Below are 23,185 nucleotides of genomic sequence, written 5' to 3'. Positions count from 1 at the left end.
GTGGCTGGAGGGCCTGCCGGTGGTGGGGCTGTATTCCGTGAAGGCATCGTGACCCGTGCAGGAAGGAGCATTCAGTTATCACAGAAAGCAAAGGATGCTATGGGACTGGTGTGAGGAGATAGCACTAGGGTTCAGAGCTAGTCTTGAGTTGCATTGGCTCAATCCTTGAACACAACATCTGATCGACGTTGCGTTGTACGCTGCAGTTTGTACTCAAAATTGCGTTCTTTTTAAAAAAGGGGGGTAATGTAGTGGTGTCAGTTTACAGAGTGTAATGTATTGCCTTCAAGTACTAATGCTCTGGTGTTGCATTGCGTTACCTTAGTTATACATTGGCACCACACGTTATCATATACCACTCATATCATGTCACACCTATATCATGTCACACCTATACGATTGGTATAATAGACTAGCAGAGCTACAGGGAGATCTCTCTCTCAGCCTGCACACCTAACTGTTGGTCACCACAGAGAGTGAACGAATATCTTCAGGAAGTTTATTCCAAGCAACACTCAAAGAAAAAAGGGTTGATTTACGAAAGTAGGTGCCAGCTTTAGGAAGGATGAGGGGTGACGACTGCTTTGGGAAGTAGTAGTAGTAGTAGTAGTAGTAGTAGTAGTAGTAGTAGTAGTAGTAGTAGTATTCGCAGAGAGAAAGCTGCCCAAGCCACGGGTCTCGTTAGCGAATTGCGCCCGGATTTGACAGCGACACAGGCGCTGTTGGTGGAGAATGCCGCGGAAAAGGGCGTATCATCTTGGGTAACGGCGGAACCATCGTCCCAAATGCAGATGGTGCTGAACAAATCGGATTTCCGAGATGCGTTCTGCATCCGCTACGGCCTGCAGCCTGACGGACTCCCCCTGACTTGTGTATGTGGTGCTGCAAACACAATAGACCATGCGATGATGTGTCCGGCAGGGGGCTACCCCATGGCACGACATAACGAGATCCGGGACTTGTTGGCTGACGTGATGCGTGAGGCGGTCCGGGATGTGGAGGTAGAACCGCCTCTACTACCGTATGATGGTGAGCGGCTCCAAGGGAGGACAGCCAACCGCTCGGCAGGTGCCCGCCTGGACATCCGGGCTTGTGGCTTCTGGACGAGACAGCAAGATGCCTTTTTCGACATCCGGGTTACACACCCAAAGGCAAGCTTGCTGTCGCGTCAGGAAGTCATCAGCCAGCTCCGAACGCATGAACGGATGAAGAAGCGCCAGTACGGAGAGCGGGTGACAGCAGTGGACAGGGGTACGTTTACACCTCTAGTTTTTTCTACCTCGGGCATGATTGGCAGAGAATGTTCAATGGCACTGAAGACACTGGCATGCCTGATTGCAGAGAAGAACGTCGACCTACACGTATCGGTCATCATGGGTCAGCTCCGTTGTAAGCTGTCAGTCTGCCTTATGCGATGGGCAGTCACCTGTTTGCGTGGTTCAAGATCGTCATACCGCCGCAACAGGATGAATTTCACGACGATGTGCAGGTTGCGGGCAGCCTGAGCGTGATAGTACCTCACAGACATTTGCCCAACATTGTCCCATGGTAATGAATTTTTGATTTTTGGACATTGTATTGCATTGCTGCTCCATCTACATGGCTGTATTTGTGTTCCATTTCAAGTTTCCTAATAAAGATTGTGTCAAGTAGTAGTAGTAGTAGTAGTAGTAGTAGTAGTAGTAGTAGTAGTAGTAGTAGTAGTAGTAGTAGTAGTAGTAGTAGTAGTAGTAGTAGTAGTAGTAGTAGTAGTAGTAGTAGTAGCGCCAGTACGGAGAGCGGGTGACAGAAGTTGACAGAGGTACGTTTACACCGCTAGTTTTTTCTACCTCGGGCATGATTGGCAGAGAATGCTCAATGGCACTGAAGACACTGGCATGCCTGATTGCTGAGAAGAACGTCGACCTACACGTATCGGTTATCATGGGTCAGCTCCGTTGTAAGCTGTCAGTCTGCCTTATGCGATGGGCAGTCACCTGTTTGCGGGGTTCAAGATCGTCATATCGCCGCAACAGGATGAATTTCACGACGATGTGCAGGTTGCGGGCAGCCTGAGCGTGATAGTACCTGACAGACATTTGCCCAACATTGCCCCATGATAATGAATTCTTGAGTTTTTGGACATTGTATTGCATTGCTGCTCCATCTACATGGCTGTATTTGTGTTTCACATCTCCATTTCAAGTTTCCTAATAAAGATTGTGTCAAGTAGTAGTAGTAGTAGTAGTAGTAGTAGTAGTAGTAGTAGTAGTAGTAGTAGTAGTAGTAGTAGTAGTAGTAGTAGTAGTAGTAGTAGTAGTAGTAGTAGTAGTATTTATTATTTGACTAGGGGAGTCCCAACAGGCATGGCCTTGTTACAGGGAACCCTAGGTGAATCTTTGTGAGGTGAGCAAAAGTACCAGCAGATTGTGCCTGACGACAGTTTGGAGGAAGAGTGTTCCACCGACCTGCAGCCAGAAAAGAAACTGAGCACAGTCCATACCCAATATGTACAGTAGGTAATACTAAGGCAGCTGTATCCTGGCCACGAGTACGAGCATTTGTGTGCGGGCCAACTGAACGCAGGAGAAACAATGACTGAAGGAGGGGGCTAGCAATTGATGACAAGCAGCGATAGACCAAAACGTATAGTTTCAAATTAACTCTTTGCTCAAACGAATACAGATGACACCGTTGTAAAACTAATGCAGTTGGGGTCATTCTATCTAAACCAAATGCCTTCTTCATCGCAATATGGCTGACCGTTACAAGCCTGTTATATAGGGTAGTTTTCAAACAGTGCACATACGCATTACTTGCATATTCTAGAGTAGACTGTATAATTGACAAGAAGAAAGTTCTCCGAGCTGTAGCTGATAAATTGCGACGGCCATGAGCAAAACAGGCTAGTTTAGCGAAGACCACTGAACACACCTTTTCTACTTGTGGGCGGAACGTTAGATGCTCATCGATTAGTATACCGAGGTATTTCACAGCAGACACAGGGGAAATGACAATACCTTTACAGGTCAGGTACAGGGCTGGGCTCAGTGCAGGCAGGGCAGGACGCCGTATCAACATGAACTGTGTTTTAGTGGGGTTGAGCAGAAGGCCTTTCTCATCAAGGTATTGCTCTAGCAACCGCATACTATCCTGCAAGCGTAGCATAATTGTAGCCACATCAGAGCCGAATACGTAGAACGTCATCAGCGTACAGCTGCACGACACTCTGGTGAAATATATCGGGTACCCGGCGAATGTAGACGCAGAAAAGCAAAGGCCCAAGAACAGACCCCTGGGGGACCCCTCTTGTACAGGGTTTGGTGTCACCCTTCTCACCATTGACAGTAACCTGCTGGCTGCGGTTCGTGAGATAGTCTGAGAACCACTTGAGGACAGTGCCGCCTAAGCCAGTGGTGGCTAGCTCTCCCAGCAGACCTGTGTGCTGCACACGGTCAAACGCCTTGCTCATATCCGCAAAGACTACACCGCATTGGTCACCGTTGTCAAGTGCTCTGTTCCATCTGTCTAGGGGAAGAGGGTAGCTGGAAGTGAGACAACAAGGAATAGAAGGGTACTGGGAGAATACATGGTGGAAATAGACAAGGCCAAGAATCTGCCGTCGCCAAGCTAAAGATTCCCAAGAGGACAGAACATTGAGATCTTCTTTGGAAGTCGTCCAGTCAGGCCGACGCTTGAGTTTACTATTGCTCTGACGATCACCCACTACAGAGTACAGTCTAGTGTACATAACTGGTACGAAACCTTCACCAATTTGGTTACGAGTTGTTACCTGAAGGTCACACACCCGAGACACGCCCATAATAACTGGCATGCTTCCATGCCGTCCCGGCCCTCTCTTCCTTCCTCTCTCCCTCCTCCCACGTACATGCACATGTAGTCCTGGAATCACTTGCAGAGCCCGATATGAAGAGTAGATCTACCAAACAAGCTTCAAGGCCATTTCCAAAGAAAAAATTAATACGAGTGGATATCCACAAGCAGATGCCGCTATGCGCGCTTTTTGTAGGCGGCTCGATCGGGTGTCGCATGACGAACCATGGCATGACATCCTTACTGGACCTTAGTATAGTAGTCGACTCGAGTACCCGTTGCTTTGGCACGGCGTCCGCGGCTGTGGCCCCGTCAAGAAAAACGCGTCCCAGCTCTGTACGCTGTACGATGATGGCAGCTGCATTTTTGATTTTTGTCTTTTTCTTTTATGAGTTTGTCCAGAACAGATACCAGTAGTCATGGTAGTTGAACACGAAATGAGAGAATAGGAACGAACCTGATGTAGCCGCAATTTGCACCATGGCTTCTGGAACGCCAGGAGTAGACGAGCTGATTCGAGAGTATCTCCTATTTCGTGGATTCACCAACACCCTGCGAGCTTTTGAGACGGAGATAAAAAATGATAAAGACAAGACTTTCCGTGTAAGTCAACATAGATGGGATGCCACATAACATTCAAAATCTAAGTTCAGCTGGGGATATCCTTAGGCTGTCCATGGAAGAAAAGTACTAAATAATTCCAACTTGTTGTTCCGCTTGCTGTGGAAAATATGTTTGCGTGCATTCTTATTGTAACGTGTTACTACAGACTTTATAAAAGCATTTCCTTGCTTTGAAATCTCTAGAACAATTATTTTGATCTCCAATAAGAAAGGAAAGTCACTCACAATGATGGGGTTACTGGAAAATTATGCTTTGATTTACTCATGTGTGCATTCTAAATTTAAATTGTCTGCGACTTAGTACTTTCCCTCTCAAACGCTTGAAAACTCAAAAGCTTGAAAACTGTTATGATTATCAGCTTTGTGTTGTCAAGTGCTATCTTTAATGTGTGTGTGCGTGCGCGTGTGTGTGTGTCCATGTGGCCAGGCTGATCGCATAGTTGAACAGCTGCAGTCATACATTCACAGTTTTGACATTGTCGCCGTCAGAAACCTCTGGCAATATCTGGACCGGCGATTTTTCTCCCGGCTGGAACACGCGTATGCGTCGTCGGTGAGTCTACTGTTTGAAGGATGTACTCTGTACTTTGTACTCTGTACTCTGTACTCTCTATTCTCTACTCTCCACAATGTACATGTATAATGTATCATAAAACTACACAATACTGCATGTGACTATCCACTGAGTATCAAGTCTGATGACGAGTATCTTTACATGTAATCTACATGAAGACAATCCTGTTAGGGTGCGTTCCTGTCACTCGAGTTGAGCCTTGGTGTGAAAGTTGTAGCCTACAGGCATGGTGACCAGGTGACTGGTGTACGCATGAGCGCGTGACCGCTTATTCAACCATGTTCGATTGGGAATACAGGCCCAACGCTGCATCGCAGCCTTCTTGGGCCAAAACCAGTCGACTCAGCATCCAAAAGACTACAACATACAGTAAAACCTGTAACTAACGACCACCGTGACTAGCGACCAGCCTGGTACTACCGACCACTTTGTCAGGCACGGACGGTCTCACATTCAAAATGCACTGTGACTAGCGACTACCTGCTGAACGCGACCAGCGACCGCCTTTTCTTGTCCCAATGTCGAATTTTGACCCGTAACTAGCGACCGCGATGTAGCAAATCAAACATTGCTTGAAGCTCCTTCTCGAAATTTTGATGATTTTCCATGGTCGTTTCGATACTACAGCTGGACAAATGAGCACAGTCTAATTTTTACTGTGGAATCAGTGTGGATTGCACTACACCTGTCATAATTTCAAGTGCTGTCAAGAACAAACAAGATAGGAAACGTCTTGGAGAGCGCATCCAAAGCGCTCTTTGATCGATGTTACTAATACTACTCGAAGGAGAAACTAAGACTGAGCGGCTCTCTGTCGAAGTGCAATCACACAGCTCAGTCACCAGACTCACCACTACACCAGGTCACACTGACAGTCTGTGCTGGCTAGCTAGCATGCTACGGTATTATGGACTCAGCCGTACGGAACACAGGCCAGGATACGATGGCGGATAATAGTCTACAGTGAAAGGTGCGAAAACTCGCAACATCGCCGCATCACGTACTGGTACACACTACTCACTAGTACAGTTTACGCTACACTACATCCAAGTCGGAGCGACTGAGTTTCCACTGCAGATCAACACACTGATACCAGTTGCCAGTGTAGTCGCACACAGATGAGGATGGAGTCGATAGTGACTAGTGCACTGCCTGGCCAGGCCAGCGCTGCTCTGGAAACCCAGTCACCAGTGAGTCGACATACGTGTCAAAAGGTCGTATCGCTTTCGGTGTATAAAAAACTTGATTTTGTCTCTCTCCAAGTGTTGTATGATCTGAAAGAAGAATGTCAGTGCGCAAGTGGTGGGGGATTGTATTATCTGCATTTTGACATACATATCATATAATGGGATCCATATATGGTCGCGCGGTGCAAACCTCTAACTAAAGACCACCTGCCACTAACGACCACTTTTCCGGGCACCAAGGGGTGGTCGTTAGTTACAGGTTTCACTGTATAGGCCAATCACGGTCATCCGTGCTTTTATAAGAACGGAATGGCACTTTTAGTGACATTTTGCATACAAATTCTCATCTAGTAGGGTGCAGTCACCCAGTTTCGGTGGAAGTGGCGAGTTCGATTGGGAATAAAGGAGGAAGGGAGCGTCTCAGCTTCCTCGGACCAAGACCATTCGACTCAGCAACCCGCAGACTACGACTGGTGAAATTTTGATTTTAGGCTATACTTGCCGTTTAAGATGATTAACTGCGAACTCATTACTTCTACTAGCACCCACCAATTTAGAATGTACTGGCCAATCCCGCTCGCCCCGGTTGTTCTGATGGGTACTAATATTGTGTGTGAGTTCTGTACATGTATCCTGTATTGGTATTGCTGACATGCAAGCATCACTGGATATGCATGCGTGTGTGTGTGTGTGTGGGTGGGTGCGTGCGTGCGTGCTTGCGTGCGTGCGTGTGTGTGTGGGGGTGGGGGTTGTGTGTGTGTGTGTGTGTGTTTTGGTGTGTGTGTGTGGGGGGGGGGGGGGTGTGGGGGGGGGGGGTGTGGGTGTGGGGGGGGGGGTGCGTGTGGGTGTGTATGTGTGTGGGTGTGTGTTTGTATGTTGATGAACGTGTGTGTGTGTGTGTGTGTGTGTGTCGTTGTCCGTTGGTTCACAGGTGAAGCGTCTTGAAACATGTCTCCTCCGCTACTACCTCGTGAACTGTTGCTCGGCCAATCGATCCGACCGTATTCACGATTTCTTTGAGCGCTACGCCACGGAGCTGCAGCCCCATCCAGAGTGGAGAGAGTGGTTTGGTAAGTGGTGTGTCCTCAGTCCTCACCCTGAGGAAAGAAACATGTACCAGTTTCTTTCTCTTTTTTTTGGGCGGGGGGGGGGCATGTTGGGGCGATGGGTGAGAAGAAACAGAACAATTGTTGAGTACAGACCCATATAGACTGTGACAGTTCTTGACAGGTCCTTTGGCATTTGTAACAAAAGTAGTGTAACTCTGACAGACCTCCAGATTGTGATGGATACACTCAGACGGACTTTGAAGTGAGTTCGCAGTTGCTTTACGCCTGGGGTTCCACGACCAGAAACAAACACATTGATATTTGATAGTGTTCAAACTGTGCACTGTTGTTGCTGTTGGTGGTGGTGCTGCTGCTGCTGCTGCTGCTGCTGCTTTTGTTTCAAATCTCTATTCTCACGATGGCCTGAGGCCAATAAGAGATTGTTTGTTTGAATTCTTTATTCTCACGATGCCACCATTGCCAATAAGATTGTTGTTGTTGTTGTTGTTGTTGTTGTTGTTGTTGTTGTTGTTGTTGTTGTTGTTGTTGTTGTTGTTCTGCAGCGCTACCATTCACACGTAATCCAGATCAGGAGAGAGTGTTTGCTGTCTATTTCAGCCGGTCATGGCTTGACTCAGTGGTCATGTCACTGTACAATCTACTCAGCGTGATCTTCGACAATATGCATATCCACACCATACTCTCCTTTTTAGTACTTGCTGATTGCACTGCTGACAGTGCTAGTGATGGTGGATGTGGTGGTGGTGGTGGTGCTGCTGCTGCTGCTGCTGCTGGTGGTGGTGCTGGTGGTGATGATGGTGCTGGTGGATGTGGTGCTGGTGGCAGGTGCGGTTATGGTGCTGGTGGTGGCAGTAGTGCTGCTGCTGCTGCTGCTGCTGATGCATACCTACCTACACTGTAGGACATAGTAGTTGTAGTACCATGTGTATGCTGGGGATTCCCACATTGTAGGCCAGGGACAGCAAAACTGTGACTTTCGGTCATAATTATTTGTGCTGTCCATAATATGAAGAGAAAGGCCAAAAACGAAAATTGGCGTTTTGAATGTCATCGGACCCAATCGTGCGCATCCGGTGACTACAAAGCTTCTTTTTTTTTTGTTCGCATTTATTTTTGCCTGAAGGTTTGTTTCTGCTGTCCCTCACCCTGGTACTGTCTTCTGTATTACTGCATGTTATGTGCCAACTGCATACACTGGGCCATGGGTGTTGTTCCTTGACAATACTGATCCTAATACCTCTTCCAGCGTTACTGCAATATTTTGACGACCAGCGTAGGATACACAAGCTCTCGGAAGAGGTGGAAGGCTTGCGTCACGAGCTGCACATCCTGCACTCGCAGCAGCACCAGCATCTAGTGGATCTCGAGAGTCAACAGGTCAGTAGCAGTCAGCTGTGCACACAGTGCTGGTGCTGCTGGTGATTTGGAAATGCTGTTGCTGTGAACGCTGTCCCTCTTTTGTACACGTGCTTTACTATTGCTAACGTTGCCAAGGGAACAGCAGACGGCGGATTGTTTTGCGCCCTGTTTACGCAAACACGGTTTTGGTGAAAACTGTTTGTTTGAACTGTTTTCGAAGTTCTCAAGGATAGACTAAGTGCTCTCGGATAGACTGATCATTTACACAGAGACCGGACCATGAAGCTGAAAAGGTGTGAATACGAAAACTCACTTCTAAGTGTTTTGAGTCATCCATCTTTTCCTATCATCTTCCATGTTATAATTATACTAATACTTTTTGGATCATACAGTTGCTATTCAGCGACCTTGCATGCGTTGGTACGCCAAGCTGTCAACCCTCTGCCATGCCGCTCACCGCTCAGATATATCCACGCATCATGACAGCTGAGGTGCCTGTCTGTCGCTGTGTAAATGATTGAAATGTTTTCTTCGTGCAACACGTATTTGTTGTCACAAACGGGATGGTGTGAATGTCGGTCTGTGTGCGTGTGTGTGTCTGTTTGCCTGTCTATGTGTGTGTGTGTGTGTGTGTGTTTGTATGTGTATCTGTCTGTCTGTTTATCTGTCTGTCCATCTGCATCTTCTGTCTGTGTGTTTTGAAGGCATCCGCTAAACGTGCCGCTCAGCGAAGTCGCCTCTCTGCGCCGCCTCAGCAATCGGTTGAGACGAAGTCCACTTCCTTCTCCACGGCTGGTAGCACAACGACAGTGACTGAATCACGTGATATTGAGGCTAGTCCACCGGCCACAAGTCAGGTAGCAGTCAGCCACCAGCCAAGTCAAGCTACCGCTGCCAATCTGAGTACAGCTGGAGGCGCGGGTAAAGCTGCGACGTCAGCAGATAACAGTACGAGCTCATCGACAACCGTTCATTTACCTGCGGCCTCGACTGATGCCGCTACTGCTGCGGGGAAAGCGTCTGGAGCCGTGTCTCCCATTGCTATCACGGATGATTTCTTCAAGTCAGCTAATGCGTATGTTACTATTATCTCTGTGTGGACGTGCATGTGTATGTGTCTGTGTACATGTGTACATGTGTGTGTGTGTGTGTGTGTGTGTGTGTGTGTGTGTGTGTGTGTGTGTGTGTGTGTGTGTAGTGTCTGTCTGTCTTCATGTCTGGTATGTCCTTTGGAATTGCTGTGTGTAGCATGGATTGCCAAGATTCGCTGACATGCCAGCCTTGCTGTGTTCTTTCTCTTGTGTACACTGAAGTAGTGCTAGGTGTTGTAAAAGTAAAGTCTGCACATCCGCATTGCCACTGCCTATACAGTGCTGTCATGTTTGCTAATGCATGTGCATGCACTGTGTTCCAGTGATCTCGGTTGTCCGACTGTCTGACATTGAATTGCAGCAGCTGTGCAGGGTGAACTGCTGTGGCTGTATGACTTTGGTTATTGCTACTGGTCAGCCCTCCTCTGTAATTCATTATCTACATGTCCGTATGTTTTGTCTGTTGGTGTGTGTGTGTGTGTGTGTGTGTGCTCGTGTGTGCTCGTGTGTGTGTGTGTATGTGTGTGTGTGTGTGTGTGTGTTTGTGTATGTATGTGTGTATGATTGGTTTCGAAAGAAATTCACGCGCAGCCGGCAGCGGTGGTAACTCACCCACGCAGCCAGCCGGTAGCACGACAGCCAAGTCTCCACTACCATCGCACCCATCCCTATCCGCGCAATCTTCCCGCCAGTCTCACAGCCACACTCCTACACGCCGTGCCGACTCATCACCAGCATTAGGCAAATCTCCTGCTACTCCGTCGTCGGTAGTCCGGGCGCTAACAAACTTTGTATTACCGTCAAACACTGACAGTACTACGCCAGTTAACACTACCAGCAGTGGCAGTACAACTAGGCACACACCCTCTGCTGGCATATCAAGCAGTCAGTCTTTTGATTCTAATATTGCAGCTGCGGTGGGTGGTGCATCGACCGGTAGTGCTGCAAGCACTGCCACGACTGCTGGCCAGCGAGGTGCACAGACACCGGAGCACCGCGTCAGAACTCACTCACAACCGACGCCATCAGCACCGACCACCACTCCTGGTGTGTTTATACCGGGTATAACAAAGTGAGTGATTTCACTGATTTGTCATGATGGCATCATGTGTAACTGACATGCACTTCACAGTCCACTGTACGAGGGTTTCACGTATATTGCACTGATTTTGCTCATGTACTGTGTGAGTATGTTGTTTGGAGTGTTGCTCTGTCATTGGGTTGAGCAATGCTATTGCATTGTGTTGTGGTCCATGTTATTTACGGTGTGCGTGCATGTGTGTGTGTGTGTGTGTGTGTGTGTGTGTGTGTGTGTGTGTGTGTGTGTGTGTGTGTGTGTGTGTGTGTGTGTGTGTATGTTGCTGTTACTGCTACTGCTGTTGTCGTTGTTGTTGTTGTTGTTGTTGTTGTTGTTGTTGTTTGTTGTTGTTGTTGTTGTTGTTGTTGTTGTTGTTGTTGTTGTTGTTGTTGTCTGAATATGCATGGTTTCAGCTCTGATAAGCCGAGTTCAGCCACGCTTCCCCGGGGTCAGTCACACCGCTCCCCGGCCACAAGTCCCAGCGGTGCGGTTTCCACAGCTGCTGGCACTGGTGTCGGTGTGGATGGCATGGCAGGCAGCACTGTCACTGCTACTTCATCAGCTACCACAGGCACCCCTACTGCCATGGTCGCCAATCCACTGGCTGTACAAGAAACAAGTGCAGTTACACAACGTGCATGTAAGTCTTGCAAGCGTCTTCATCATTCACAAACTTGCAACATGTACTGTGCTGTCTTTGGGAACTGGTGCCCCGTGTTCAAGAATGGAGCTCCTTGTTTTTCTTGGGCAAACTTTCACTATGTGCGGGCTTGCCGCGACGGTCATGTCTGGTTCTTTCATCACGGGATCTGTGTTTATGGCATGTCTACTATGCATGTGTGTGGGGGGGGGGGGGGGGCATATACCGCTGACTGTACTGCCTTGTTCTATGCCGATCAAGATCCTGATTGTCTCCGTTGTTCCTTTGTGATGTTGAGATAATATGAGAATATGCGGCTCTTCGCAGTAGCGGCTTTAGCTGTAATGTTTGAAGAGCTTGCCCGCTCCCAATGACGTTGTGACGCCATGATGTTTGGCATGTGGTGTGTGAACTCTACGTTGAGAGCAGCTGACTTCTCCGATATGGTGCACATTTAGAAACTACTTGCTCTACACCTGCGATCTTGAGTGGAAACCTGTCTTACATGTGTCTTTTATCCCAGATGTGGAGCATTAAGTATATTATCACAGTTTTGATAGGGGTGCCATCAGCTCCTCCTTCAGTGATCTTGGTCCCCCTTGTCAGCTTCTCAAGTACTGCACACTGCACTGGACATGTTGGAAAATACACCCTCAGTCTGATGTGTGCTCTGTACCGGGAATGTGTCTACAGTGTGTCATGAATTTAGTCTGGTTCTTGTTTTTACTTCTTCTGGTGCTCTTCTTGCAGACACGGAGGAGGATTCTCCATTCATCTTTCTTAGCGAGGTGAGCACCAGCACTGCTTCTTCTTTGTGTGGGAGCGTTGTGATTTATCAGTTCGTGCTTGTCTTGTGGAATGGACCTCATTGTATTTTCTCGTTTACTCTTATCCATTTTTTCTGTGTATGTGTGTGGCTCGCAGGAGACGTACATCGAGCATCGTGCCAGCGTCACAAAGTGCCGTTTCGCACCGGGTGGCTCCTGTGTAGCAAGCTGTGACATTGAAGGTGTTGTAAAGTACGTGTGTTTGTGTGGGTAGGGTGTGCGTGCATGCATGTGTGTGAGTGTGTGTGTGAGTGTGTGACCAGCACTGCTAGTCTGTAGTGTGGTAGTATATTACACACTTTTGACCAGTGGTGTTTGCCTTGCTTTAGCAGTTGGACCATGTCTTCACCATGTCTTCACCATGTCTTCACGGCTTCTGCTGATGACATGATACTGTGTGACTGTGTGAAGTTACATGATACTGTGTGACTGTGTGACTGTGTGACTGTGTGAAGTTACACAAGCTTGTAGATGGGTGAGACTTCTATGAACATACGTGTACCTGTCACAGGCTGTCAGGTGGCTAGATTTTGTAAAGGATGTGAATATTGCACTCCTGCAAGTCTGTGTTTATACGTATGGTTAGAATGGGTAGTGCCACATTTTTCACCCTTCTTTTCGGATAGTTGCCAATGTTAGCGCTATGACAAGTGCACACCTATGTGTGGATGTTGGAGGTTGAGCAGCTCTTGAGATCTTTTGCACGTGTGTTACACATATAAATCTAGCCTTTCAGAGTAGCTAGATTCCTTTGCGTGGCGTCGTTCAGTTCAGAAGAAGAAATTTAGCTCTTGCCTTGGCATGTCTCAAACATGTTTGGTTGAATTTTGTAAATTTTTGTTGCATTTGTTGTAGTGTGTGTGCATTGTTATTGATGTATTTCTTCTCGTGTATTGTTAACAATGACTATTGTATGCTCTCTCTCTCTCTCTCTCTCTCTCTCTCTCTCTCTCTCTCTCTCTCTCTCTCTGTCTCTCTCTGTCTCCCTCTCTCTCTGTCTCTCTCTCTGTCTCTCTCTCTGTCTCTCTCTCTGTCTCTCTCTCTCTCTCTCTCTCTCTCTCTCTCTCTCTGTCTCTCTCTCTCTCTCTCTCTCTCTCTCTCTCTCTCTCTCTCTCTCTCTCTCTCTCTCTCTCTCTCTCTCTCTCTCTCTCTCTCTCTCTCTCTCTCTCTCTCTCTCTCTCTCTCTCTCTCTCTGTCTCTCTCTGTCTATCTCTGTCTCTCTCTCTGTCTATCTCTGTCTCAATCTGTCTTTCTCTGTGTCTCTCTCTCTCTGTCCTCTCTCTCTCTCTCTCTCTGTCCTCTCTCTCTCTCTCTCTCTCTCTCTCTCTCTCTGTCCTCTCTCTCTGTCCTCTGTGTGTGTCTCTCTCTCTGTGTGTCTCTCTCTGTCCTCTCTCTGTCCTCTCTCTGTCCTCTCTCTCTCTGTCTCTCTCTCTCTCTCTCTCTCTCTCTCTCTCTCTCTCTCTCTCTCTCTCTCTCTCTCTCTCTCTCTCTCTCTCTATCCTCTCTCTATCCTCTCTCTATCCTCTCTCTCTCTATCCTCTCTCTCTCTCTCTCTCTCTCTCTCTCTCTCTCTCTCTCTCTCTCTCTCTCTCTCTCTCTCTCTCTCTTCTCTCTCTCTCAGAGTTTGGTCACCAAATCCCTGTCGTACTGTTTCCACTGTGATGGCTAAGAATCCGGTCATGACAATAGACTGGATGGCTGCTGGTGCTGCTGCCAGTAATAACAATGTGGTAAGCATCAGTCCTACACACCTACACACATACACACCTACAGACACTGTGGCATTGTGGGGCTGTTAGTAGGCATCACTGCACAACACTGCACAACACTGCACAACACTGGGTAGGCATCATGGGTGTACTCACGTACATGGATGATGAGGTGAGGGGGATAGGGGTTCCTGATGTGTTCTTTTATGTGCATGCTGTTCTTCCTGTGTGACACACTCAACTACAATCATAGTGTCACCTCTTGTCAATTGACAATACAATCCTTAGCATTTTCCCTCTGCATCTTCTCCCAACATAGATATCTTATTTACTGAGCTAACCTTCCGTGCATTATTCTTGATAGTGTGGATTCCCTTCACTGTGTATTCACTTCCCTGTGTGTAATGTCTATGTTGTTGTTGCTATAGTTACTGCTCGGCTATGGCAATGGCAAGGTGCGTATGTATGATGTGGGCACCAAGCTGAACACGGCTGAGTTTGAGGCATCGGCCGAGTATCCACGGTAAGTGTACTTTCCGCTTTCCCTTATACATGTACTTGGTGTGTGTGTGTCTGTTTCAATCAGAATCAGATCCGCTATCGTTGCGATAAAGAGAAAATCTGTGGGTGCACATCCAGTGCATTTGCAGATTTGCGTGCTTCTCTTGCGACTGGTGTATACATGGTACATGGTGTGTGTGTGTGTGTGTTTCTTTGTGTATGTGGATGTTTGTGCATGTTTGTTTGTGTGCGTATTTGTGCGTACATGTATGTGCACACGTATCATATTGATAATGCAGCGTTGTCTCGCTAGCTAGTACGTACAGCTCATCTGGCACTGTGATTGCCGTGGGCTCTGCTGGTGCTGCCACCACAGCGTCACTGGCCCAGGAACAACAGGGTAAGGGATATACTAGTACTACACGTACACCTTATCCTGGGCTGTAGTAGTCACATGTCTGACAGTGATGACACTGTATATAATTACACCGGATGATGCAATTACACTACATTGCATTACAATTACATAGACAAAGTTAGTAGCAGTGGTGAGGCTTCCTGCAGCTTCATAGGAAAAAAAGGTTTCAGAGCAGACTCGCTCTCTTCCCATTCACTCTGCAAACTCGAACTCATTTCTCAATCAACTTTTACGTTTCGGCAAAATTGCCCTCATCAGGTATACAGAGTGAATGGGAAGAGAGCGAGTCTGCTCTGAAACATTTTTTTTACATAGACAAAGTTTGGCAAATTTCCTCAAGAATGCTCGATGCGCAAGGTGCAGAGCTTTTTGCATAATAATTACTGTGAAACCGGAAAGTCTAACGAGTCACAAAGTCTAGCGTTTTAACGACCAATTTTTTTTCGTTATTTCAAGAAACGTTATCGCGAACCCGGTTTGAGATGTCTGTGTAAAGATGCACATACAGATGGGTGGCCAGGTAGCCATCGTTAAACTTTCAGCACGTTATCATGCCAAAATTACAGAAAAACGTTAAACTTTTTGGTCGTTTAACTTTCCGGTTTTACAGTATTTTGGAAGCGAGAGAATCCAAACTATACAATTACATTTGTGTTCAGGGACACCACTAGGGCCAGTTTGGAGTGGAGAGAATCGCGCGTGTACCACGCAGACTGCACAGCGTGTGAGTGCGGTGTGTACTGCACGGAGATTTCGTGTACTTGGTGTGACTTGTTTTTGTTTTGAAATGATTTGGTTGTACATAGTTCAGTCTGGGGAGTACTAAAACAATGGTGTTTTAGTACTCCCTGGTTCAGTCCGTAGTTTTCCTTCGCCTCACGATGCCATCGCACGCCCACTGCTCTGTATTTGGCTGCTCAAAGCGCCGATGCAGGGATGCGTGTAAGCAGAGCACCTGCCTTACCATGAGCATGACTATCGAACAAAATGATATCATTGCGGAAGCAGGTGATTGAAAAAGAGTATGGCGTGCGAACAAAAACACCACCTGCACAAGAAATGGGAGCTGCGTGGGATTTCTGGGATATAACTTCAAGCAGACAATCCAAGGCTTCATCGGATACTGTCACGAAAGATTATGAGGCGGCAACAACACCAAGACTCGGCCGGATAACAAGGACTTCATCAACGGAGAGAAGCTCATTTGTGTGCATTTGTTGCAAATCGACCAATGCTGAGTAATGGGCATTTAACACCATTAATTTTGTTGCCTGTCGATCCGTTCTTTTAGTAGTTCGACGGCAATGGGATAATGGTCGTTGTCAAGGACGATCCCATCTAGGACATTGCGTGCAACACCCGACAAGCATGTTTTCAGATAAGCCAGTTTTTCTGCATGGGATAGACTTGGGTTGTCATGCACGGTAGATTGAAAGACATCCCAGAATTCTGAAAACTTTAGTACGTCACCCCGGAAATTTGGTGAGTGCGGGCATTTTAGCAACACCATTGCCCTCTCTCATCACGCCACAGAGTGTATCTTCTGAGATACTCGGGTCTCCAGCAAGAGAAGACTGCAGGAATTAAGGCTTTAACAACGAGGCATGAGATGATGGTACAGGCGTTGCTGCCATTCCGGCCATCAATGCGTGACTGATACACATCATAGGAAAATAGATGTTAATCAGACGACCACTGGCTCGCTACTGATGTTGCTCTGCAGATAGAGACTTGGTGAAAGCCAAGTGTGGGCATTTCACTTCTAGAAGACCCAACTTGGGATACGCGGACTTATCGTAAACCAGTCCATCAGGGGATGCACCAATGTACTGACTGTTAGTGTGCAGCACAATACCACACCGACGCGTCTGTACAGGATCTTGTTATTTTTCTTCTCATTGCTGCAAACTCGCTTTCCAGTTAGCAGCAAATGTGACAGGATCGTGGATGCAGTCACATGAGGAAATTTCGATCTGTCTTGGGTCCAGACAGAGTCGGGAAACACTGGTGCTGGAATGCGCGTGGCGACGGGAGCTGCATGACGGGTCGACCGACCGCTTGCTTCTTGGTGCATGACGGGTCGACCGCTTGCTTCTTGCTTCTTGGTGCTTGGGGATTGGACTTGTAGAATAATGCCTTGGTCTGGATGTAGAACAAATGTCACAGACACAGCTCAGGAGTCGAGGTAAAAAAATCAGTCGACCAAGCCCAGTAGGAACGTGCCTCGTAAAGTAGCTCCGCTTTCCGTCCTGTCAACAAACCACCATACTTTCGTGGATAATCTCTCAGCTGCTTTATGGTCCAAGACGGCTGGGGAACCTCCTCTAGCTCCAGCTCTCCAACACTACCGACTCTGCCCTCCTCGCTCCCCGTGACTGTGCACCACCTCAGGAAAAAACGAAACCAGGAAGAGTGTCTACTTTGTCTGCTTGCTGCATGGGCGCTGGGTCACCTAACGCTTGCCCCCTTTCACCCCCCCCCCCCCTACTATTATTTGCGCAAATGGTTTATTGCTGGGTACTGATATGATATTCCTGCAACTTGTTTGTGTTGCGTAATGTTTTCCTTATCGTTGTCATCCTCATCAATGTCATCCTCCTCAATGTCATCCTCCCTACCAGCTGCTTCTTTGGTGGCTGGCGCAGCTCACTCACCGCAGCATCAGGCGTCCGCCCGTCACCACCGTCTCTCGCTGACGCGCTTGTTCTCCAGCTCGTCGTCCAGTTCGTCTGTAGCAGTGGATACAGGTTGCGGACAGCTGTCACTGTGGGATGCGCTCAACACCACTATGCTGGTAGGTCTGCTACTAACTGTTGTACATCTCTACTGCCAACACTGCACACTACATGACTGTACTGCAGAGGCACTGTATGTGCTGGTAGATGTTGATTTGATATGCAGGCCCGCCACAACCGGACCAACTTTGTGGCAGCTGTAGCATGTTTACTGCTGAGGAGCGCATAATAATTGTGTCCCTGTCATATTATACACGAAGTAGGAAAGACTATGGTACGACCGGACCAGTTGAAAACTGCTCCCAACAGTCCTGATGTGTATATTATGTATTGAGATTGATGCTGTCAGTATCATTCAGTGTACTGCTTACTGTGATGTAGTGCCGTCTGGCTGCCAGCGGGTTGCACAGCTTTAGCATTAAGGTGTGAAGACGGCATGCAATCATCAGTTAGTGTATACTAGTAGTGTGTGTTTGCCACTTGGATCCTTTTAGTCCTTGTCAAGGTGCAGCTTTGTCTTTGTAGTCACTTGTGTGTGTGTAACCATGGTAATCATGGCTGCCTGCCTGCCTGTATATTGCAGATGCCCCTGACCCTAGACCCAGCACCGACGTGCATCAACACATTGCAGTTCAATCACCAAGGCAACCTGCTGGCGTGCGGCTCTGCCGATGGAATGATTCGTATATTTGGTAAGCAGGCCTGGTTCTTTCCACATCTACGATCTAGTCTGTAGGTCGGTGTTTACCGCAATGATATGCCAAGTACAAGTACATGTACAAGTGCTGAAGTACATGCTGTAGCAGCTTGAGTGGTCTGTTTATTGCCGAGTTCGGGTTGTCTTTTTGCTTTGGTTCATACTTTATGTCTTCAAGCGACTGGCTTTGTGAATAAGCCCATTCTCATAGTAGCTTACTGAAGTACATGCATGCGCTGTACAGCCCTGCTGCAAGAGAACACTGTACATGCTGTCTAACAGAAATTTGTTTCGATTCAGAAACGTCCACTTGTTCCCGCGGTGGGTGTTGTTCACTGTCTTCTACTGTATTCTCTTTGTGCTCACTGTTCAGATATCAACACCGGAGACTGTCTGGTTGGCTGGCATGCACACATGGGCCAGGTCTACAGTATTGGATTCCACCGCGATGAGAACTCTCTTTTTTCGCTGGGTCACGATGGCAAGGTGTGTGTGTGTGTGTACGTGTGTGTGTGTGTGTGTGTGCGCGCGCACGCACATCTGTGTGTGTGTGTGCGTATGCGTATGCGTGTGTGTGTGTGTGCATGTGTGTACGTGTTTGCGTGTTTGCGTGTGTGTCTGTGCGCTGTAGTGTTACCATGAAACATGAAGAGATGAATATGTGAGCCTTGTACAAACGATCTACTTGTGGCTCGTTGTGTATGCGTGTGTGTACACGTGTGTGCACGCCTGAGTGTGTGTGTGTGTGTGTGTGTGTGTGTGTGCGCGCGCCTGAGTGTGTGTGTGTGTGTGTGTGTGTGTGTGTGCGCGCGCCTGAGTGTGTGTGTGTGTGTGTGTGTGTGTGCGCGCGCCTGAGTGTGTGTGTGTGTGTGTGTGTGTGTGTGTGTGCGCGCCTGAGTGTGTGTGTGTATGTGTGTGTGTGTGTGTGTGTGTGCGCACGCGCCTGAGTGTGTGTGTGTGTGTGTGTGTGTGTGCGCGCGTCTGAGTGTGTGTGTGTGTGTGCGCGCGCGCGCCTGAGTGTGTGTGTGTGTGTGTGTGTGTGTGCGCGCGCGCCTGAGTGTGTGTGTGTGTGTTTGTGCGCGCGCGCGCCTGAGTGTGTGTGTGTGTGTGTGTGTGTGTGTGTGTGCGCGCGAGCGCCTGAGTGTGTGTGTGTGTGTGTGTGCGCGCGCGCCTGAGTGTGTGTGTGTGTGTGTGTGTGTGTGTGTGTGTGTGTGTGTGTGTGTGCGCGTGCGCGCCTGAGTGTGTGTGTGTGTGTGTGTATGTGTGTGCCCGCGCCTGTGTGTGTGCATTACGGTGTGTTTTCTCTTGTCCAGTTCAACCAGTGGAGTATCCGGCAAGTTGCACAGAAGATCAACGAGATCCCACTGGATACGAGTGTGATCGGTGGACTGCAAATGGCAATCTCCGCTGGACCATTCACCTATTCGCCGTACAACAGTTTGTTTCGACTGGATGATGACGGCGACCATATACTGACGTCCACCGCCAACCAGGGATCAATATTTCAGGTTTGTGACTGTTTGTTTGTGTTGTGTTGGGATGTACGCTACTACAGTGCTGGCCAGAGCCATCCAACCTCATGAATAAAGTAGCACCGCGTTCGAGTACACAGACCAGTATGTGTAGTGCTAGGGCTGCACAGACCAGTATGTGTAGTGCTAGGGCTGCACAGACCAGTGTGTGTAGTGCTAGGGCTGCACAGACCAGTATGTGTAGTGCTAGGGCTGCACAGACCAGTATGTGTAGTGCTAGGGCTGCACAGACCAGTATGTGTAGTGCTAGGGCTGCACAGACCAGTGTGTATAGTGCTAGGGCTGCACAGACCAGCGTGTGTAGTGCTAGGGCTGCACAGACCAGTGTGTGTAGTGCTAGGGCTGCACAGACCAGTGTGTGTAGTGCTAGGGCTGCACAGACCAGTGTGTGTAGTGCTAGGGCTGCACAGACCAGTATGTGTAGTGCTAGGGCTGCACAGACCAGTGTGTGTAGTGCTAGGGCTGCACAGACCAGTGTGTGTAGTGCTAGGGCTGCACAGACCAGTATGTGTAGTGCTAGGGCTGCACAGACCAGTGTGTGTAGTGCTAGGGCTGCACAGACCAGTGTGTGTAGTGCTAGGGCTGCACAGACCAGTATGTGTAGTGCTAGGGCTGCACAGACCAGTGTGTGTAGTGCTAGGGCTGCACAGACCAGTATGTGTAGTGCTAGGGCTGCACAGACCAGTGTGTGTAGTGCTAGGGCTGCACAGACCAGTATGTGTAGTGCTAGGGCTGCACAGACCAGTGTGTGTAGTGCTAGGGCTGCACAGACCAGTGTGTGTAGTGCTAGGGCTGCACAGACCAGTATGTGTAGTGCTAGGGCTGCACAGACCAGTGTGTGTAGTGCTAGGGCTGCACAGACCAGTATGTGTAGTGCTAGGGCTGCACAGACCAGTATGTGTAGTGCTAGGGCTGCACAGACCAGTATGTGTAGTGCTAGGGCTGCACAGACCAGTATGTGTAGTGCTAGGGCTGCACAGCGCCCGTCGCTAGTTTATTCATGAGGTTGGATTTCTTTGGCCAGTACTGTACTCGTACATGTAGGCTTGTTATAGTCTTGCCAGGTTGAGTTGTGTCTATGTCATGCCAGGTTGAGTTGTGTCTATGTCTTGCCAGGTTGAGTTGTGTCTATGTCATGGCAGTAACTGTAGTCAGTACAGTGTACTTCATGCTAGCTATTCTCTCTCTCTCTGCTTGTGGCAAGAAGCTTGAGGACAGCACCGTGCAACCTGTTACCAGTGAAACAAGGTTTCACCTCCTACCCATGTGACTAAGAGTCCATAATCCCCCAGAGTGCGCAACTTCACTTATCAGATCTGAGACGGCGAAATCCGTGTTGCACGTCATGGTGTGACATCGTGAGTAGGGGAAGTGTGTCCGTGGTGGACCGCGTCGACGGAATGACGCAAGTCCGACCCAAGAAATGACGTACATCACGGATTACGCCGTCCCGCAACCCCATCCCAGTTGTACACTCTGGGGGATTATGGACTCTTGATGGGACCCACCCTGTTCAGATCCCTACCCATGGGACCTGCCTGTCATAGGCTTTCGAACACAGGTTGCCTATGCAACCAGGGCGAGCCTTGCGGCCACCTTACACATTCCATACATTTGCTGAATCTTAAATCTTACAGACCAGTATTGGTGATGCTTCTCAAGACTAGGGGTGCGTTCTTAAATTCTCTAGCTTCTAGGAGAAGAAGAAAAGAGAAGTCGAAGAAACTGGGATTCTTCAAGAACGGGTCTCGAAGAATTCGGAGATATTTTGCAGATGGCAAGCAAAATGAAGCGCCAAAGGGGCCGCGATCTTGAGTGCCACGAATATAGTATGCGCTGTGCGTATGCGAAAAGGGAAATGCGTACACTCATGATCAACACGTGGCTTTTAGCCTAGTTCGCATGCGCTGATCCCAAACCGCGGGAATCTCCAAGTTTCAACCACCTCTGAAGCTTGGAGAGCTTGGAGAGCTTTGGAGAGCCTCCTAAAATTCGGAGAGGATATAAGAACAGCTCTCGAACTTTTCGGAGAGTCTCCAACTTTTCCGAGAGGATTTAAGAACGCACCCTAGTATCGGTGATGCTTCTCAAGACCAGTATTTGTGATGCTTCTCTAGACCAGTATCGGCGATGCTTCTCAAGACCAGTATTGGCGATGCTTCTCAAAGCACCGTGGTTGGCTCTCACCCCTCTGTCGTACTTTGTGTGCCAATTGGTCATGGGGCACGAGTAAAGTGAAATAAAACAAAATAAACAAGCAGCAGGTGCGCTTAGGCCTTCCAAGACTAGCTGTCTATGCTCGCAATACTGTCTCTGTGCCATGTTGTCATTGTTCAGCTGTGTGATGCGTCATCGTCCACACTTAGCAATGTGCTACCACGTAAAGCGGTGACACTGCGTGGACACGCCGCACCGGTGGTCGGCATAGACTGGAACACGGCACTGAGCTGCAGCACGTGCCTGAGCAGTGCACAGGACGGTAGCATCTACGTGAGTACGCTACTCAAACAGTAGTGTGCCTGTGTGTGTGGTCCCATCATCAAGCTACGACTCTGGTGTGACTGTGCAGCGGCTCGGGTGGAACGGCATGCCGTGACATGAGTTGTACACTTCATTCATCCGCAGACACACTCACACTAAGTACAATCCTGTCATGTGCAACCCCGTCGGCAGCACAGTGAGTCGTCGAGTAATCTCATGACACCAGTGGTGCTGGATCTCCAGCCAGTGCCTCCTTGTCTTCACACACTCATGGGGTTTTAACAACATTGTAGGAATGTGTTGAGATTTCAACGTGTTACTCCCTTTTGCGTATCACTGAGACCATATTGCTGTCATGTTGTTTTCGCACCGAAAATGAATACATTGTGAGCATCTTTTTTTTTAATCCTCTACGTCTAAATGTGTTGTTGATGTGACAAAGAACTTTTTACAGAACTCATGAAATCATCAAATTTTTTAATGTGTTTGCACCATTTTTACTCGCCGCATCCGCCGTTTCGCGCAGCCGAGAATGTTTATATCACTGAGTCTGAGACACCCCCCCCCCCACACACACACACACACCTGTAGCTGTGCACAATATATCTGTCTAAATCGAAATCGAATTGCACATGTCAGAGACATCATCAATTTCCACGTCCACTTATCTCACTTGTTGTGCTGTTCTGCTTTTGTTGGTGATATTTTGCATTCACACCTTTGGCCATGGCCTCGATTTATTTCTACTTTACTTTCATTTTTTAAACAGATTTTACCACATTTTAGGGCAAAGATGCTAGGAATTATCAGACTCTTCAAAGAGAGCATCAAGCTTAAGCCAAACTTACTA

The 23,185-nt window shown here is 48.2% G+C and overlaps 2 protein-coding genes across 2 annotated transcripts in view; both read left to right on the top strand.

The window, feature by feature from the left end:
* LOC135813342 (uncharacterized protein K02A2.6-like) overlaps positions 1-1,634 on the top strand; it is a 3,241-nt gene extending 1,607 nt beyond the window's left edge. Inside the window, exons 2-3 of the mRNA XM_065326442.1 lie at positions 898-1,029; positions 1,627-1,634. Coding sequence (XP_065182514.1) covers positions 898-1,029; positions 1,627-1,634 — 140 coding nt within the window. The remainder of the gene's footprint in view (positions 1-897; positions 1,030-1,626) is intronic.
* A 2,563-nt stretch (positions 1,635-4,197) lies between these two features.
* Positions 4,198-23,182, top strand: LOC135813823 (WD repeat-containing protein 91-like). The gene is made up of 18 exons (XM_065326836.1): positions 4,198-4,416; positions 4,864-4,989; positions 7,129-7,267; positions 7,810-7,932; positions 8,505-8,644; positions 9,331-9,701; positions 10,295-10,789; positions 11,209-11,435; positions 12,186-12,223; positions 12,360-12,454; positions 13,884-13,992; positions 14,400-14,494; positions 14,772-14,872; positions 17,512-17,684; positions 18,209-18,317; positions 18,696-18,808; positions 19,636-19,830; positions 22,192-23,182. The coding sequence occupies exons 1-18, from the start codon at positions 4,294-4,296 to the stop codon at positions 22,366-22,368; spliced, it is 2,949 nt and encodes a 982-aa protein (XP_065182908.1). The 5' UTR covers positions 4,198-4,293; the 3' UTR covers positions 22,369-23,182.
* Positions 23,183-23,185: the final 3 nt, after the last annotated feature.

This window comes from Sycon ciliatum, chromosome 4 (assembly GCF_964019385.1).
Source record: "Sycon ciliatum chromosome 4, ocSycCili1.1, whole genome shotgun sequence".
Taxonomy (NCBI): Eukaryota; Metazoa; Porifera; class Calcarea; order Leucosolenida; family Sycettidae; genus Sycon; species Sycon ciliatum.
This window is presented reverse-complemented; position numbering and strand designations above follow the sequence as displayed.